We start from the raw sequence: 19,094 nt of genomic DNA, 5'->3' as shown, positions 1-19,094 counted from the left end.
AGCTGAACCGGCAGGTTTAAGTTTACATCTGGTGTGTGAGAGAAACGGCAGAGAGAAGGAGCCTCCCAGGATTCCTCAGTGCTCCGGGCAGAGACGGCGCTCCGTGTCCGGTTGGACAGACAGTCTGATGACAGCGGAGCGCTCCACACATTCCACCTCACCGCGATATGAAGCCTAAAGCCCACAATCTAAAAAGGACCAGAGACATTACCAACTACTGTCTAGGCCACAGGCTTCTCAAGTTGGGGTCCACGGACCAACAGGGGCCGTTGAGAGGACTCATCTGTAAAAGAAATTAATTTATTTAATATGATTATTAATACCCATTCTTAATGACTGCCCCCAAATAAACAACTAATTAATTATACTAATGTGTGTGTGTGTGTGTGTGTGTGTGTGTGTGTGTGTGTGTGTGTTAAGTTTACACTTTAAAGTCTAGTCTAGTTAAATCAGTCTGTCTAAGTTTTTAGCAACTTCAGTAAATCAAGTTTACTGAGCTATATATCAGAATTCTGCTGGGTGCAAACTAGTCAGTTATATTTGTATTTTTCTAAACATGTTAACAAAATAGATTTCCTCTAACTTCATCACTGGCTAAATTCTCTTTGTGATGATCAAGTTCAGTCAGACTAACTTGGTTTGCTGAAGTTGTTGACAGTTAAGAACTTTTCTTAACTTGTCATTTTTAAGTTGCAACAACTTCAAATTTTGAGTGAATTTAGCAATTAGACAAAAAGTGAACATAAATTAAGATTAATAATTATATTTACTTTCCTTTCAAGGCAATCGGTTTCCAAGATTAGTTTTAGTAAAATCAACTTGTCAGATTTTATAGTATATGTGAAATAATTATAGTAGCCTAATCCACATTTGCCTCATTATAGATTGATTATTACCAAATTATGTCATAAGTTATAACTAATGAGGTACATAAATCAACTTATTTTACTTACGTATAGGTAATATGTTATCATTAAATAAAAACCGTTTTTTTTTTATTTCTTACTGTAATTAAAAGGGAAACACTTTATACAAGTACCATTAATAACTGCTAAATTGATTATTAATTCATAAATACTATGTGGTGCAGAGGCATAGTGGCTTAGTGATAACCATATGGGTTTTTTTATTATTGTTAGTTTGTTTTTTAATAAACAAGCACCATTTTTTTGTATGCACCCTGCAGCCAAAAACTTTTTTCTTTCCAGAAAAATTATGAATTTGGATGTAAAAAAAAAGTTATTTATTGGTAATCATTGTAACCAGTGTTTCTGCTTTGACTACAGTGCAAGTTAAGTTGTTTGGTTTTTTTTGTACAAAATGTAATCACACTCTTGAAACATCTTTTTAAAAGTCCATTATGCAATTATCCAAACCTGTTTTCTTTTCAAATCAGCTTGTTTCAAGTTCCTAAAATAAAGTTTAATTTTTTTCTTGATTTGTAGTGCAACAACTTAATTTGTATTTCCTGTTTTTAAGGACGCAGGAACACATTTTAAGTTGAAATATTTTGATAAAAAATAAGAGATGAGTCTGAAAGAAGCCTGTCTCTACCTGTTGCACCAGCAGACGTCCACTCCATGCAGACAGACGGCTCACTGGCTGTTTTTTAAAAACACATACCAGGTTCAAATATAGGCACGGAGGCAAAATGTGCAAAGTGCAGCTATGTTAGACGGGAAGGAATGTTTGCAAGGTTTTGAGACACCTCACATGAAGGCTGCCTGGCAGATAAACACCCAAGTGACAACAACTCAGCAACAACACACCCGCATGAGGAGAGAGCCAGCGAGCACGTCTGACTGCTGGAGCTCTCAGGGGGTTAGTCTGTGTCAGTGGGGGGCAGTCTGGGGGCCAGGGACCTCCAGGGGCCTTTCAAAGATGCCAGGGTGTCCAAAGCAAAAGTAGGTCAAATCATTTTCCCGTCATATTTATTGTGAAAGGAATATTTACTAACAGTGTGTTTGGTTCAAATTAATTTTGACATGTTACATTTGTACATTTGATATTCAGTATATATGTTCAAACTAGGGCTGTCAACATTTTTTAATAATGAATCATTGCAGAATTTCAATAGTTAATCACAATTAATTGTTTTTTAAATAAAGTAAAGAAAGAAAAGAAAAGTGAAGCAGATTGTCTTGAGTAGAAATCAAATGACAGCAGACAAGTTGCATGGGACTAGCATAAAGAGGGTGTGCTTCTGTAAAGGAGAGACTCGTGGTGACTCACAGAACCAGTTTTCATACACATATCCTGAGGTCAGAGGTCAAGGGACCCCTCTGAAATGGCCATGCAGTTTTTTCTTGCCAAAATTTTGCCTAAATTTGTATCATTATTTACCCCGCTTCCTGAGAAGCTAGCATGATATTAGTTGTTATCACTGGATTCCCCAGGTTTTCTAGTTCCAGGACGTAGTGATTCAAAAAATGTAATCAGGATTAAAATTATTTGGGAATCCAACATTTTGCTATCCAGGATCAACCAGTCTCTCTTCTTACTTTAGAACCAGCTTTACATTGCAGCACTGGATCAGATCATCAGATACTAACATTTCAAGAAATCTGGATCACCAGTTCTCCAAATGTGAATTCATTTAACAGTGTGGGCTACTGGTTTAGTAAAGAACGGGTAGAACAGCCAGCGTGAGGTGACTGTCAGTGTTTCCTTAGAAGAGACAGAAAACAGGAGGGGAGGCGGGGGGCACTGTTAGAAACTACTTTAAATTAAACCAGTGACCACATCTGGAAGATTTTCATTTACATTAATGTCTATCACTAATGAGGTTAACACAATGCTGACTGAGCCTGTGGCCCTCTGATGAAAGCCCGAGTATTCACAGTATTAGGAACTGGATGTCTGATATACCAGGAAATAAATTTACCAGCCTGGTTTCAGCGCTCAGTCTGCCAGTACACACACTGCAAGTACTGCTTATTGCCACGGGAGTCACCAAAGAAAACCAAACAGAGATCTTTGTTACTGTAAGTTTAAATCCTTTTTGTTTAAAATTGACAACTATATGTGGCCTTACAGAACAGCTGAGGTGACACAGAAACAAAACAATGCGCTAAAAGAGGCTAAAAAGCTCTGCAGAGCTACATAATTGGTGATATTTCTCTTTGGCTGTTCTATGATACAGTCATATGAGCCACAGTTATATAAAATAATAAAAATGAGTGAGTGTCAGTGTCAGTGGGATGAGATATTTCAGTGTGTGGAAGCCCCCCAGCAGCTCTCAGTCCTGCAGCGTCAGGGAGTCCAGTGTAATTGGAATGAATAACAGGGAGTGCTGCTGGCTGGCAGGCAGGGAGCCTGAACTCAGCACCGGGCTATGAGAGGAGTACTGATGTCTTCTGTTGGTGGGCAACAAACTCTCCCCGTCACCTCCTGCCAGCAGTGTCATACAGTCGGCACAGAGATGGAAACAGGAGAGCGGTCTGAGCTTTGCTGGCTGTAACTCTGCTCTGCTTGTGTCAAACACTGGGATACAACTATCCAACGCATATCCTATAGCAACATGAGCTGATAGTAATACTAAGAGGAATCATGCACAGAATGTGTAGGTCATCTGAGAATTTCTATCTGCAGCTCTCCTGTGCTCCAGCATAGTGTGAGTCTGACTGTGGTCTAGCTGTCTCCATTTTCAAATTATTATCAGCTGGACAATTAATATGAGAAAAAGGTTAAAAGTGAAAGAAAATCTAATCTAGACACACGTCTGAAGACAAATGTGTGAATTAACACATTTTATATAGATGTATTTATAAAAACACAGCCTTCAGGTTTTTGCACTCAAAGCCAAAGCAAATGTTTGCATTCTAGATTTACACCATGTATCTTCATAGTTCACAAGGCAAAGGAAAAAATGTGATTAACCCTTTGAAACTTGAGCAAACGGGCTTGATTTCTTTTGAAACAAAACGGCCCCAAAATTAGTAAGAAATTAGGTAAAAGTTACAAGAAAATTATAAATTACCTGAACACAAAAGGAGAAAAAAAGACACACAAAAAGAAAGTGCCAAAAATACATTTTCTTTGTCTGTGACACATTTTTAATATGTAAGAATAAGAATACAAATAGTTTTCTACATTTTTTATGGCATTTTTCCCTTTTTTTTACTCCACCCACAATTAATTATTATTATTATTTTCATGACACATTTTATTTTATTTGTTTATTATTGCAGTTTGACAGATATTTGAGACAGTGCTGATCGCCTTTTCCCCATGTTTGTAAAAGAAATCAAACCAGTTTACTCAGCACATCAAAGCTGATGTCCATCCAGGGTCTACATGGTTAAAGCATCTTTTTGTTGCTTAAACTGACGATAAAAGCTGTATTATGTGTGAGAGAATAAAACCAGAAATGGGACAGTCAGCTGCTCTGTTAATATAGACTTTTGATTTGTTTGGGACTAATTCATGTCCAGAGTTGTCACTTTGGACAAGTTTTTGGTCACAGGTTTGCTGAAATTCCAACTGTCTGTTGGCCTAAATCATTGGAGAACCTCAGTTGTTGCTCCAAACATTGCCTGGAGCCGAATTACTGAAAACCCAGCCGCACAAACAGGATATATTTAGCGGACTATTTTAGAGCGAGGGCTGGTGACTGCAGGTCTTGAGGAGATACAGTTACTTCTGGAGTCCACATTAAAAGAGCAGGTGGTGGTTAATTAGTCAAGACGGATTAAGAAGGCGACATAAGTGGTTAATGAGGAGAATGCACTGATAAATAGCCAACAGCCAACACATCTACTACTGTAATGAGTTCAGCCTGTGTGACAGTCCACAGTATCTCCATAGCAGCAAAGAGGATTTAGTAATAAGGCTTAGGTCATATAGTGTGTAATACAGTATTTGGAGCTCTGAGTAGTCATGAAATATCTTGTAAAAGTGATCTGTGTCTCACAGCACAGAGAGATGTCTTCTTCAGCAGCTCAAACAGACTCATCAGACAGTGTTATGTAACGCCGTAAGTCATAATTAAAGGCGCACTCCTCTAATTTTACACATCAAGATCAGTTTACTCATCACAAGGAGTACTACTAAATAGTTGCATAATGTCTTCAGAGGACATAACCCAAAAATGAGCAAGAAATCATTAAAATGTACAAGAAAATTATTTAAAAATTTAAATAAGTGATTATGATCATTTTTCCCTAGCTCTGTCTTTTTTCCCTAGACATTTTTCCCTAGCTTTTTTAACAGACATTTTTCCCTAGCTTTTTTAACAGACATTTTTCCCTAGCTTTTTTCTTTTTTTCCCTTAGACATTTTCTCTAGCTTTTTTCCCTTGAAATGTTTCCCTAGCTTTTTAAAGATAATTTTCTACATGTACTAATTTCTTGCGATTTGTCAAACATTTCTCACTAAGTTGCTCATTGCCTTTTTTCCCACTTTTTTTTTAACAAAATTGCATCAATTTGCTCTGGATTCAAAGGTTTAACCTCAACTTATTACAAAGACTTGTGCTTGCTGTCATGGACCTCTGTCAGCGTTGTGACTCGGCAGCAGTTACAGAGAGGTCACAGCACACAGCCTGCACCCTCCTGTGAGGTTCTTGAGTGCAGCGAAGCATTTGATACAGAAAATGAGGTGTAATTTCAGAGAGGATATGATGCTAACAACCAGCCGAGGCTTGTGAGAGCTCAGAGCCACACTTATCTGTTCTCCACCTGTCACTGGCCTGTCATCAGCACGCAGATAATAAAAGCTAAGACGTGTTCATATTCATTATGTGCTCCTCACTCTAAACCCCACTCTAAGCTGCCATTATCAAGGTCCGTCTATGTAAACCCTGTGAAGCACTAGACGCTGCCTATTCATCACTCCTGCCTTTCTCTTAACCCTTTGAGCCTGGACTGACATCAGATTTCCTGTGCTGCATTCAGATGCCTTTCACAAGAATTTTCGGAAATTCTGCTTTTGAAATGTGAGCAAACTGGTTTGATTTCTTTCAAAAACATTAGAAAAAGGCAATAAGCAACTGGGCATGAAATGTCTAAAAACTGGAAAATAAAAGAGAGAGAGAGACAGAGAATCAATACAAACGTATCAGATAAATAGGGAAAAATATCAAGAAATCCATATTTATAATAATTTATTTAAATTAGGAAAAAAAAACAGAAAAAAAAATTAATCCTTTGAAGACACTTTTGAAGACACAGACACTGTTCAGATCCCTTCATGAGTATTTTAACTTTGAACCCGGAGCAAATTGGATTGCTTTCATTGAAAACATGGGAAAACAACTTAGCAATAACGGTTCTACAAATGTACAGAAACTAGTAGCTGGGGTGAAATTTCCAAAAAACTAAATTTATAATAATTAAAATTATATATTTAAAAATATGTCACCAAATGTTAATTATTTAGCCACTTTTTTTTTTTTTTTTTTTTTTTTTTTTTTTTGCTTTTTTTTTTAATTTACTTTATTCTTTCGTTTTGGTGTGAGGGGGTTGCTAATTTTTTTGGAACCTGCCTGGTGCTCCTCTTTTTACACATGTTTTGCTCAGTTTTGGGACATTTCTTCTCAAGTTGTTCACTGCACCCTTCTCATGTTTTTGAAAAGAAATAAAGCCAATCTGCTTAGGTTTCCAAGGTTTAAAATTATTTATATATGTATATATTTAATTGATTATTGCTTTTTCTCATGTTTTTACAGAAGCCTAGCAGATTTTGCTCTGGTTTGAAAGGGTTAATCTATCATCTGTACAGTTAACCAGGGGTCTCTCTCTGCCCTGACCCTCCATGCCCTTTGACCCTGGAAATGTTTCCTGCTGCCCAAACCGAGAGATGACTCAGAATACACACAAGCATGTTCCGTGTTGTGAGCGATTCTAACCGTGTTTGCGGAGCAGCCTGAGGTCGGCTGTCGTGTGACGTCTCTTCTAAACACAGAGAAGCTGCAGGAGAGGCAGAGAAAAACTGTTTGCAAATCTAAACTGTCAGAGTTTTATGACCTGTTTGACCTTTATTCTGATTTCTGCAGCTCGAGTTTTCAGCTTTTACCACTAGAGGGCAGTGTATGCTGCTTCAATGAGCATCACCTGTGACTAAATGTGTATGCAAATCCTTAAAAGAATAGTTTGAGAAATATGCAAGCTTTATAGTTTCTAATTTTTAAAATCATAAAGCACATCATAAGAACAAAAGTATGATACAGACACTAGAAAAAGTAAATAGAATGAAGACCTGCACAGTTACAAGAATTACAACATAAATCTCCAAAACTCTCCAGAAAGCTAGAACAGCCTGCAGGGGGATCTGAGAGGAGCTCAAAATATTGATACTTTTAAACAGGGATTAAAAACCTATCTTTTATCCTGGCTTTTATGTAGTGTCTTACTATTTTATGTTTTTATTTTGGTTTTTTTAGATATTTTTTTTGGGGTGTTTTTCTGCCTTATTTGATAGGAAAGCTTAGAATGAGAGTGGGAGAGAGAGAGCGGAGGTGACACGCAGCAAGGCGCCGAGGCCAGAATTGAACCTGCAGCCGCTGCAGCGAGGACACAGCCTCTGTACACGGGGTGCTTGCTATCCACCCAAACACTTTATATTATTATTTTAATGGTTTTTTACTTGTTCTTTTTTGAAGATCCAATTTTGCTTGTTTTATATGTTGTTTCTTGTTTTTGTTTTGTTTTGTTTTGTTTTTCAATCAAACTATAAAGCACTTTGAATTGCATTCGATTTGTTTAAAAGGTGCTATATTAATAAAGTTTGATTGATTGATACTCACACGGCACAAAACCTGTCCATAAATAGTGTTTAGGGGGTGTTACCTGTGCTAACAGGTGACTTATGATCAGTGGGATCACTGAGCACACCTGGTCAGAGCAGATTTGATTGGTTCAGAGCATTTGGTGCATCTGGAGTTGACATCCTTATTTATTTTGTCTTATCCAAAAATGAAGAGAAATTTAAGGGAATGTTGCTCCATTGTCTTTAAAGTCAGTAACATGTAAGTATTCAACTGCATTGCATTAAGAATCTACACGTTCACCATAAAGTTCAGTCTGAGGTTATGTGACTGGCTGTTTGACTCGCTCCTGCTGCTAACATGAACACTCTCCACCTGCACTGTGTGTCTCATTGTTCTCTCACACTCAGCTCACAGTCTTCTGTTTTTTTGGGGGCTGGGACTCCTTGACGTCATACTCACACGTGGAATGTTCACTTCCTCCGGACTGTAAAGTCATGAGTGCAACAGTCAGCCTGAGGAAGCTCTACAAACACACATGTTGCAGCATTTCTCTGCTCTTGTCTTGCAGCAGCATGAAGTAAGAGGCTGGTCTGTGTTCACAGGAGCCACAAACAAAATGATTCTCTTCAAACTCACACTGGGACTATGAGCAGCGCCGCTTACCTGCAACAACCTAAAGGAGAAAGAGAATGTGAGTATTGTGGGAGTTTCGAGTAGTGTGGTGAGGCTCGCTGTGGAGGAATGTTCTCTCTCTGCAGGGCGTGTTAAGGAATGTCAGGCTCATCATGTACAAAGCTTCACTTCTGAGCATTAACAGCTAAATACTATAAAGTAGGCTTAGAGGCAAAATGTATCTGACAGATTAGTGCTTATTTTGCAACTTTATATCCAAGATGAACTCACAGAAGACATGCACTGAGTTTATAACTACCCAGGATTACACACTGAGCTGCTTTTTTGTTTTTTAATCTGCTGTAATACAAGAAAATCAGCATTTTTGTAAGTTAAATCTTTATTTTCACGCGTGTGCAATGAAATCATATTATTATGCTCCGCTATAGAGTCTGAATTACAAGCAACAGCATAGATTAACCCTTTAAAGCCCTTTAAAACCTTTGAAATATGGGAAGAATGCAGTCAGCAACTTGAGAGGAAATGACCCAGAATTTAGCAAAACATTTGTAAAAAAAAAAGGGCAGAAGGGCAAAATGCACTAAAAATATTTGTATACACACCTATCCAACTATCTCTCTCTCTCTCTCTCTCTCTCTCTCTCTCTATATATATATATATATATATATATATATATATATATATATATAACATGATATTTATGTTTATAAAGAGCTGAACTTAACAACTGACTTTGACATGTGGTGGATGTTGAATGGTGGATGATAGATGATGGATGTTTGATGGTGGATGTTGGATCGTGGATGATAGATGGTCGATGGTGGATGTTGGATGTTGGATTGTGGATGGTAGATCATGGATGGTGGATGTTGGATGATGGATGGTGGATGGTAGATGATGGATGGTAGATGTTTGATGGTGGATAATGGATGGTGGATGTTTGATGGTAAATGATGGATGGGGGATGTTGGATGATGGATGTTGAATATTGGATGTGTGATGTTGGATGCCAAGATGCCTGCCAAGCTGCAGACTACTCTTCAGCACCGACAAACAGCTAAGCTGTTTGTTTTTAGTGAGTCATTGCTGTGTTTCCAGCAGCTTTCTAGTCACCTAATGTGGGTGTATTTTAGTGGTCTGAGGCTGTGTTTCCACCAGGGGTAGTACCACAAAACTGGTCATTTGAATGTAGCAGGTATACTTTTTTTATATAGTCCAAACACTTTTTGGCTGATAGGTGAGTATACTATAAATGCCCAGAAAAAGAGGTGGGTACACTCAGCTGACCTGCATACGTCTGTCTACTACACCACTAATGCTCCAAAAACCAGGTGGTTGTTGTTGTTTTTTTAAACTGTTTTGTTTTTTTGAGCCTGAACAAAACACGTTAACCACAGCGATGTTAAAACATAAAGTTTCAATGGTTCTGCTATATGATAACATGTAAATGTGATAAATCTGTGGTCTGCAGAAACGCATCTTGCCAAAAACTTCCCTGGCAATTAGCAAGCAAAGTTGTAATCTATTAGAACAATCCAGCAAATGTGCTTTCCATCTGTGTTCCCTGTAATTTAATTTACTTAAAATAGTTCCAGTTTGTTGACTGAGGAGAATATAATAATCAAATGGCATCAGCATCAGCAGTTGGACAGTAAACAGATCCTCTTGACACTCTGGGCACAGGTGGAACTAATGACATTAACGACAGCTCTGTTCCACTTCCTGTCAGTGTGCCGGCCGATCAGGATGCCTGTGATGATCACTGCTTACAGCTGTGTGAGGCAGATGTCCAGACTGTGGCAGGCTGAGAATGTTTTTTTTCTCCTTCAGGTTCAGCTTCAGGCTCGCCTACATTTTCTCGTATAACCTGTTCCAGTTCTGTGGACACACATGGATCCTGGCTAACACCATAGCCAGGTTTCTCACATTTGGGAAAGGTAAGCTTCATCACAGATTTCAGCGAAGTTAAGAAAAAGGCTGCAAAGTTTTGCAACATCGATTCGAATGTTGAGCTTTCTGGGTTCTTTGTGAAATACTGGATCTCAAAGTCATTGTTGGTATTAATTCAGGAGAGAAGAACTAAGAGACAAAACATTGTGTTTTCAGTAAAGTTTATTGCTACCTTTGAAATCTGAAAAGTTGGCTTGATTTCTTTTAAAAAACATGGGAAAAGGGCAATGAGAAATGTAAGAAGAAACGACCCAAAAAAAGTAACAAGTACAAAAAACACCTAACACCAAACACCATGGACTATCACCTCCCAGAAATCCCTCATACGTGTCCGCTCCCACGTATAAGGGGCTCGTCTTTCCATTATGGGTCCATAACACGCCTACGTGGTCTTGGATTGGAAATAATGACGGCTAGTGTGGTGCCTGCAATAGATATAAAGCTGCTAATGTTTTGAACATCCATCGCAATGGTTACTGGGATGTTATCATCAGAGGAGATGTCACAGAACATCACTCAGTGGAATCACTCAAATTTTGTGCAAATCTTTAGTGGAATGGGCAAAGGACGTCATTCCCAGTAGAACATTACACTTTAACAAGCAGATGATCAGAGTTATTCCTTTCACCCATCAGTGGTTTTAATGTTTTGGCTAATTGGTGTAAGTTGGTGTAATAAATTTAGGTTTGTGCTCTTACAGATGCCCTGGCAGACACATTTTACTCCGTTGGCTTTGTGATGAGTCTGTGCCAGCTGCTGTCCATCCTGGAACTCTTCCACATCGCAGATGGGATTGAGAAAGCTCGACTCCTCCCTCGCTTCGTCCAAGTATGAATCACTCTCATTATTAATCCTGCAGATGCTGTAAAATGCTCAAATGTGTATTTTCATCCTTCTGAAGCAGTGGTAGATTGTGCAAGCGGACTGTTTTTCAGGTGATGGAGAAGAACCTCCTGCTGATCATGGTCATCATGCTGGAGGAGATCCAGAGCAAACCAGTGGTGTGTGCACAGTTCTTCTTGTGGAACATTCTGGACCTCCTGCGGTGTGTACATGACAGCTTGTCTCTTTATTTCACTTGGTGAACTATCCTTTTGCAATTTTACAGGAGCACCATCTTCATTTCTGTCAGTTTTTTATGTGATGTTCACAAATAAACATAAAATGTTTGTTTTTGCCAAAGCGGGCATGGTGCCTGATGATGATCATGTAGTGATAGTGCTGGACAAAGTACACAACTTAAGTACTTGAGTCACAGTATAGATACTCCTGGTCAGATATTATTCCAATATAAGTCAAAGTTGCTGAGTCAAATTATTAGTACTTGGAGTACTTGCTTTTAAAGATACAGGACATGCTGTAATATTACACATACTCACATCACTGCACACAAAATGCACTTCAAAAAAATATTATACATTATATTATTTCCCACTTTCATTAAGTTTATGTCTTAACCACCATCACCCCTAATCACAGATATCAAATATTAATTAAATATTATCATTATTATTACTATTTTAGAATTTTAAGCCTTTAAATGCCATGTTTTGTGTCATGATGCCACCACATTTTTTAGATCTTAAAAAAAGTATTATTTTCAATATACTACATGCAAAATAGATTTTTTGTTGACAGTCTGGGATATGTCAATGATTACACCTAGTGGAAATAGCATGTATTTTCTCCATATGCCAAATATGGTAAAAATTAGGTCATCTGGTGAAAAATAGTCAAAATGACAAATTCCAAGTCAAAACCCAGAATGACACCCAGAAATAATACAATATATGTTTTTATGCTTTGATGGCTGTGGGATCAGAAATGTCAGTTTGAATGGGTTTCAGTGGAGCATTTTTTACACTTTGCATTTCCGAATGTAACAATTTAGTTTACTGTGTATTTTAGACTTATTGTAGGAGCTGAGCTGGGAATTCTAAAATCAAACAAAAATACACAATCCAATCTTGCAACAATTGATGCCATATGCATGAACATAAGCCAAAATTATCACACAAAAAAACCCCCAAAAAATTGAAAGTGCGTAAAATGCACCAAACACTTCCTATGGGTATCTTCATTGTTGTTGTTTTCTTACTTTTACATATGTACAATGTTAATATCATCACTTAGAAACTTTGTAACAGGCATGTATATATAGTGGTGCAGTGGTATCATAGATTAAAAGTAAATATCAGCCAAGATACAGAGAGAGCTGCCAAGTGTAATGATGCACTGAGTCATGTCCTTCTATGATTAATGGAAGCTTTTCCTGCTGATTCAGCCAGCTGTCAGTTATGCCATTATGCCCTCAGCTAACATGTTGATGTGTGGTGTTTGATGACAGGTACCCACATGAGCTGCTGTGTGTTCTGGACACGCCGTCCATCGCTATGCTGTGGACTCGCTACACACTCTGGATCCCCTTATACATCCTGTCAGCAGCCACTGAAGGTGACCTCATCCCTGACTCACTCCATCTTTACTATGATGAAAAATCTTTTTTAAAAAAACCTATAAAGAACAAAGCAGCTGCAAAAAATCAAAATCACTCAGAATAAATTAAAATGACTTAGATGTTTACCAAAAATAGTTAACAATTAATTTTCTGTTAATCAGCTAATTGTTTCAGATGCGCTTGTATAAACTGTTGGGTAATCTAATTTACAACAAAACATCATATTTGAAAAACTTTTCTCGTGCTTTTTATGCAAAAGTATTCATTTGCTGAGAAACCAGTGACAAATTTCCACTGATGTGGACATTAAAGTCAGTCTAATCTAATCTACACTAATCTAATCTATTTAAGGCTTTCTGATAAATGTAGTGCTGTAGAAGTGTTGCATGGCATGAAAAAAACAAACTCAAGTAAAGTACAACAACCTCAAGTCTGTACTAAAGTACAGCACTTAAGTAATTATACTTACTCATAACATTTTACCACTGAAAAACCCTTAAAGGCTGCTGGAAACACAGCAATGACTCACATCAGCACAGGCAGTTTTGTTGTTTGTTGGTGTTGAACAGAGTTCTGCAGCTTGGCATGTGTCTATAGATTTAGACGAGAGTGGCCCTACTAAAAACACAAAAGTCTTTCCTTTGCATTTTCAAAAAAATCTGCTATGATATGATGACATTGTGGAAACGATCCTCATGTCAAAGGATCCACAAATACAACCGAAAATGCTGTAGTATGCATGCCCAGCCAGTAGTTGGCGGTGTAACTTTGTAATGAGACACCATAGAAAACACCACACGCCTGCATGAAGCGTGGCCGTGATGTCACCGTACTTACATGATCCGTGCATCGCCAGTTTAGACAGCGACACAAGGGGTGGCGTTTTCAAATGATTACACTCTGGAACCAGGTTTAGATGGTTTGCATTTTCAGGCCCCCACAATACTGTTGTGCCAAACCCCAACAAAAGTTTAACGTTTTATGTAAGTTGCCGTGTAAACCTTAGGAGAAGATTATGATTCGTATGAAATGCACAAATGTAACAGATTTGTGGTTTGCAGAAACACACTAACACACATCTGGCAGCTGGACTGGCTTGCATCAGTCTGCAGCAGCCTACATTTAGGCTCCTGGATGGGCAGTTACAGTAGCTGACCTGACACAGGCTGAACAATAGGAGCTGCTGTAATGTGTCAGAGACTGGTACTGTAGAAGGGAAGTCACGCAAGCACACAGGAAATGAGTTTGCAAAGCAGAGGTGATGATAAAATGTCAGGAAGTCTGTGAGAAAAGAACATTCTAGCTTCTGCTCTGTGTGTGTGTGTGTGTGTTGAATATATCAGTAACACACAGGCAGTGCAGTCTGATAGTTTCTCACCACATGCCCAGTGTGTCCTGATCCAGTGTGACTGTTCTTTATTGGACTGCAGCTGAATATTTGATCATGATTTCAAGAATCCTTTGAAAAATGAGCATGTTGCATGTGTTGATTTTTTTTCCTCAGGTGTCACCATATACCAGGCCCTGCCGTATGTTAAGCCAGCAGCAGCAAACTCATCCTCTCTCAACTCCACGGTGTCCACACACGTTCACCTGCCTTTAATGCTGATGCTCTCGCTTCCGATTCTGGCTCTCGGTAAGATCACTTAGTCAGTGTTAACACCAAATGCAAACACAGACGGATACCAAGAGCGTAATATGTAGACGCTGAAGTCCACTGCAAAACGGCAACATGTGACAACTTGGGATGAAAACGCGTTGGTTCAACGCAGCCACAGCTGATGCTCTTTAGTTCATTAAGCTGAATATCCGACAAACTCGGATCCAGCTGCGCCTCATCCGATGTTGGCGGCTGAGGCTCATGTGGACCTTCTATTGTAGTATGAATGGAACCACGTATGCGTCCATGTGACCGCTACAAGTCCTCAGCTGTCCGCAAAAGTTCAGTGTGGACAGTAGTGATGTAACGATGCATCGCGAGGCAGTTAAAAATTGACAAAACGTGAGATTCAAGTCGTCAAGATGAAAACTGAACTGCGATACTTTGTTTGAACAGCAGAGGGCGTAATCTGCTTCTGATTTCGCTAGCCTGACGTGCAAAGTCACTGCACGTTCAACGTCCTAAGTCATTGTCAGAGACTAGAGACAGCTCGCCATCGTAAATAAGACGAAGCAAAGTTTCTACGTCAGGCGATATTGAAGAAGATGTGCCCTCCAGTTTTAAATCGGAAGTGCAGTGGCATTTGAGCTTCCTTAAAGTCAGAAAGTAATAAAAAGGTGAGAAGATAACAGAAAAGCCAAAAACAGTCTGCAAATATTGTAAGAGGGTGTTGAAATACACAAATAGTACAACTAACATGATGCAGCATGTGAGCCAGTATCATGGTGAGGAGCTCCAGTCCGCCCCGCCTACACACATTACTCCTTAACCACAACTACACGGCCAAAGTACAAGAGCCAAAGAGAGAGCCCAGCTTATCATCCATGAGTCGGAAACGACCAACTTAGTTCTACAAACTCGCCCTCTCCGCTTTCCCCTTTTAGTAGAAGCAAACCTCAGCAGCCACCTCTGTCCCAGTGAAAGTGTTTTTTTTAACAGCAGGGGACACAGGGGAATGTCCAGAAATGCATTCATTGCATAGCCTGTGTTTTGCTTTTATACCCTACCTCAGAAATAAAAAGGGGAGAACAGAAAGACGCAGTATTTTGTATAACTTTTGTGTAAAATAATACAATATTTTTCAGTCATAAAAAAAAAAATGTGAGAAAATCGTATCGTGAACTCAGTATCGTGAATCGCCTTGAATCGTGAGTTGAGTAAATCGTTACATCCTGAGTGGACAGTATGTCTGAGCTTTAGCAGTAATATTGGGATTAACAGCTGAATTTAAGATGTAAAAAGTGTCTATCCGGACTTGACTAAGACTTCACTGGTAAATGACAGAGGTTACTGGTTAGTCAGACTGGAGTCAGACACAGCCAGAAATCTGCTGGGTTTTTCAACCGAGTCAGAGCTTGTCATGCCTCAACACGTAGCAACTCCAAACAAAGAGCCGACAGGCTGTTCACTACCACCCACACATGGAAGTGCACTATTCAATTTTTACTTGGTGAACTACACGTACAGCAGGTAGTATTCTGTAATGGCCATCCTTTTGCAGCTCTTAGATTTGTGCTAAATACAACCCCAATTCCAAAAAAAGGTTGGGACCCTGTACAGAGCATAAATAAAAACACAAAGCAGTGATTTCCAAACCCTTTTTGGTCTATATTCCAGTGAAGACAGAAAAAAGACAAGATATTTAATGTTCAAAATGGTAAACCTTATCTTCTTCTTTTCATGTTTTTGAAAGAAATCAAGCAAATGAGCTCAGGTTTCAAAGGGTTAAATATCTTGTCTTTGTACCTCATTCAAGTCAATGTTGGTCAAAAAGGATTTGCAAATGATTGCATTCTGTTATTACTTACATTTATACAAAGTCACACTTTTTTGGAATTGTGGCTGTACAAAAAATGATTGTACAAAAACAGTGCACAAACTGTTGTGAGTTTTCTGACTAACTGTCTAACAGAGTTGTGTTTGTTATAGGGGCCTCTGTGACTGTGTGGCAACTGCTGAAGGAGAGACAACACCACCTGGACAAATGGAACAAGAAGATGAAGAGGAAATGACACTTGACAACTGAATGATGGGAGGGTTCTTTCAGGAGCTCTGAAGTCATTTTTTTTGTCGAAAGGAAATGGGGAATCTTTCTTTTTTATTTTAGGGAGTTAGATGTCATCAGGATGTGGGATCATTATAAAAAAAAAAAAAAAAAAAAAAGCCAGAAAATCAAATTCAACAACATTATGTATTTCCTGTGTTTGATGAAGTTTGAATGGGAACACTGATAGCCATCACTGAGTCATGTCCAGTGGTCAGAGGCCGCACACACGCAGCTTGACTGTGTTAAAGCTTCAGTCATGTTTTTGCAGAAAACCTCTGTGTTTGTTGCCACAGTAACAGTCTGTTGTGGCTCCTCTGGGCTACCATCCATATGCTCGGGTCCACACAGCTTTCTTCTTGAACTCAGCGGAGGACTTCAGGGCCAACAGGGCAGCTGGAACAACAAGCATGGGATAAACCAATCAGAACAATCAAACAACAAGTTTCACTTCTGCCAAGAATGCCGTTTTCTCCTGTGAGTGTGTGACACAGATGGAGAGACAAGCACTGCTTTAAGGCTCTCTGCTAACAACTGCCAATACTCATGTTTACATGTTCAGATTTTATTATGTCGCCATAACAATACCAACATCAGTGTTTCCTTCGCCTGTGGAGTTTTTTTTTTTTTTAAACCAGATCTATTTACATCCAGCTTGTCACCAAAACACATTTACTGCCTCCAGAATCACATACTGTGTCCAACGTGCCCAACTTGTGAAGTATATTCTTCACATTTTTTGTGTGAATAAATAGTAGAATGTATCTTTTCAGTAGCACTGAGCTGTTATTACAACATCACTTCCTTAGGAGTAACCATGATAACCTGAGCCAACCTCATCTGTATCAGCATCTGCAAAACCTGAGATGAACCCTCTGGAGTTTTTACTTCTTCCTTGCGTGTAGGAGAAATGTTACTGTCACTAAAATATGAATTTCAGGCAAACTTGTGCAGGCATCTTTGTTGCTACATATTGCTTCAATTACTGGAAAAGATAGGCACCGTAGGCGCTTTAAATAACTGAACGATATATATGTACCAACAATAATCTTAAGCTCCAAAAGGACCAAAAGGTCCAGCTCCAAAAACAGAAAACCTAGTTGTGACAGTAGATGTTTTAATTGTGGCAGGCTGCCACAAATGAATTAATGTGTGGAGAATCCTGCAAAACACAAATTTATTTAAAAAGCCAACTTTGTGACGGATAAAGAACTGATCTGATCAGACCCGATCGATTGATGAGAGGAGCAGCTGCTTTAAGTGAATGCAAACTTTTAAACCCAGCAGAATCAACGGGTACATTTCAACAAAGGTCTCCTTTCAACAGTTGTACAGATTTCTCTTTTACAATGATGGTCTATGGGGAAACACGAGGTGTAAAACTACAGCTGGAAACTGGGACAAATAGGCCCCTTTACAGTTTAATGATATACAGTATGTATGGGTGCACACCATAGACTGTATAGAAAGATGGACAAAGTGATTGCTTCCTCAAATTGGGGCTTTAATAGAGTGTATGCACGTGATGTCACAGCACACGGAAGTCACTGCGGGTACGCCAACTGAGTGGCAGCGTTAGCTTTAATGACGTGAAAAGACGAAAATCACACCTAAAGGTGGAAGAGCTGGTGTGCGATTGACTGTACAAATAGATTCAACAAGCAGTCGGAACAATCTTTTAACAGACAAAAAGAGAAGCAAATGGATCACTGCGATTCACAGTAACAATTAGAATCCAGGCGCAAAAAAAAAAGGGCTTTGTGGGCCCATTTCATATTATCTGTACTAAGTATCAAAAGTAATTTTCTGGCAATAAATGTACTTAAGTATCAAAAGTAGAAGTAAATTATACATATATTTTCATGTGTCAATACACTGTATACTGTAAATTGACTTAACAGCTGGTTATTTTATTTGATATTTCGCATTTTTCTGCTTATCAGTTTTGCTTTGTTTTTAAATCTTGTGGCTGATTATATAAATTCTTTTTAAAATATGTGCGTGTCAAGGCTTTTGTGTGCCTTCAGGTTTTGCACTGTGTTTTTTCCTGGCGTTGAAATCAGGTAAATATAGATGTCAGGATACCTGATCCCTAACCACATGTCAATGTCCGTGGACGACTGGTTCTACGGTAAGTCGCAAGGATCATTGTCGAGTTCAGCTGTTCTTAATTTGAGCAGAAAATAGTTTTACTCCCAGTTTTGCTGTTTTCACTGCTAAACTCTAACAGGTTGTTTTGCCACTCAGTCTGACTGAGGGGGGCGTGTTCTGAGGGGGAAGTGACGTCAACACATACCCTCTATATCTTATCCATAGTCTTAATCCACAGCCCTGTGTAAAGCTTCACAGACTGTAACTGAGGTCAATCTCAACATCACTGTTAGTCTCTGAGTGCGGGAGAGAGAAAAGACTTCAAACACTGTCTGAGTATGGGAACAGCACTTAATGACATCACGTTACCTGGACAGACTTTTATGAGGAGAGAGAAGCGTGAGGTAAAATTTTATCCTGAGTCATTTCTTTACCTTTGGCTGTGCTCATGGTCGAGGCTGACAGACTCTGCTTAGGACCCTCTGTGATGCTGAAAAGCCAGTCTATGAACTGACACACACACACACACACACACACACACACACACACA

The 19,094-nt window shown here is 38.9% G+C and overlaps 2 protein-coding genes across 4 annotated transcripts in view; one reads left to right on the top strand and one right to left on the bottom strand.

Moving 5' to 3' along the window:
- The first annotated feature begins 7,877 nt into the window (after positions 1-7,877).
- Positions 7,878-16,431, top strand: hacd4 (3-hydroxyacyl-CoA dehydratase 4). 3 transcript variants are annotated; one of them, XM_042512146.1, is made up of 8 exons: positions 7,878-7,966; positions 8,277-8,399; positions 10,172-10,278; positions 10,992-11,119; positions 11,227-11,336; positions 12,639-12,745; positions 14,254-14,385; positions 16,339-16,431. In XM_042512146.1, coding segments are annotated over exons 2-8 (669 nt in total). In that variant the 5' UTR covers positions 7,878-7,966; positions 8,277-8,397; the 3' UTR covers positions 16,422-16,431. The 3 variants fall into 3 exon arrangements, with proteins under 3 accessions (XP_042368080.1, XP_042368079.1, XP_042368078.1); XM_042512145.1 differs by lacking the exon at positions 7,878-7,966 and having other exon boundaries at positions 8,201-8,399; XM_042512144.1 differs by lacking the exons at positions 7,878-7,966; positions 8,277-8,399 and having other exon boundaries at positions 10,086-10,278.
- Positions 16,432-16,639: 208 nt separating this feature from the next.
- focad (focadhesin) overlaps positions 16,640-19,094 on the bottom strand; it is a 62,108-nt gene continuing 59,653 nt past the window's right edge. The window contains 2 exon segments of the mRNA XM_042512147.1: positions 16,640-16,849; positions 18,979-19,054. Of these exon segments, the coding sequence (XP_042368081.1) occupies positions 16,776-16,849; positions 18,979-19,054 (150 nt within the window). The 3' untranslated portion in view covers positions 16,640-16,775.

Source organism: Plectropomus leopardus, chromosome 23, assembly GCF_008729295.1.
Source record: "Plectropomus leopardus isolate mb chromosome 23, YSFRI_Pleo_2.0, whole genome shotgun sequence".
Taxonomy (NCBI): Eukaryota; Metazoa; Chordata; class Actinopteri; order Perciformes; family Serranidae; genus Plectropomus; species Plectropomus leopardus.
This window is presented reverse-complemented; position numbering and strand designations above follow the sequence as displayed.

Bases quoted from the DNA above. Each gene is read 5' to 3' on its own strand.
- hacd4 (XM_042512144.1), top strand. From the start codon at position 10,152: ATGTTTTTTTTCTCCTTCAGGTTCAGCTTCAGGCTCGCCTACATTTTC. The intron at 10,279-10,991 runs GTAAGCTTCATC...GTGCTCTTACAG, and splicing joins GTTTCTCACATTTGGGAAAG to ATGCCCTGGCAGACACATTT. The intron at 11,337-12,638 runs GTGTGTACATGA...GTTTGATGACAG, and splicing joins AACATTCTGGACCTCCTGCG to GTACCCACATGAGCTGCTGT.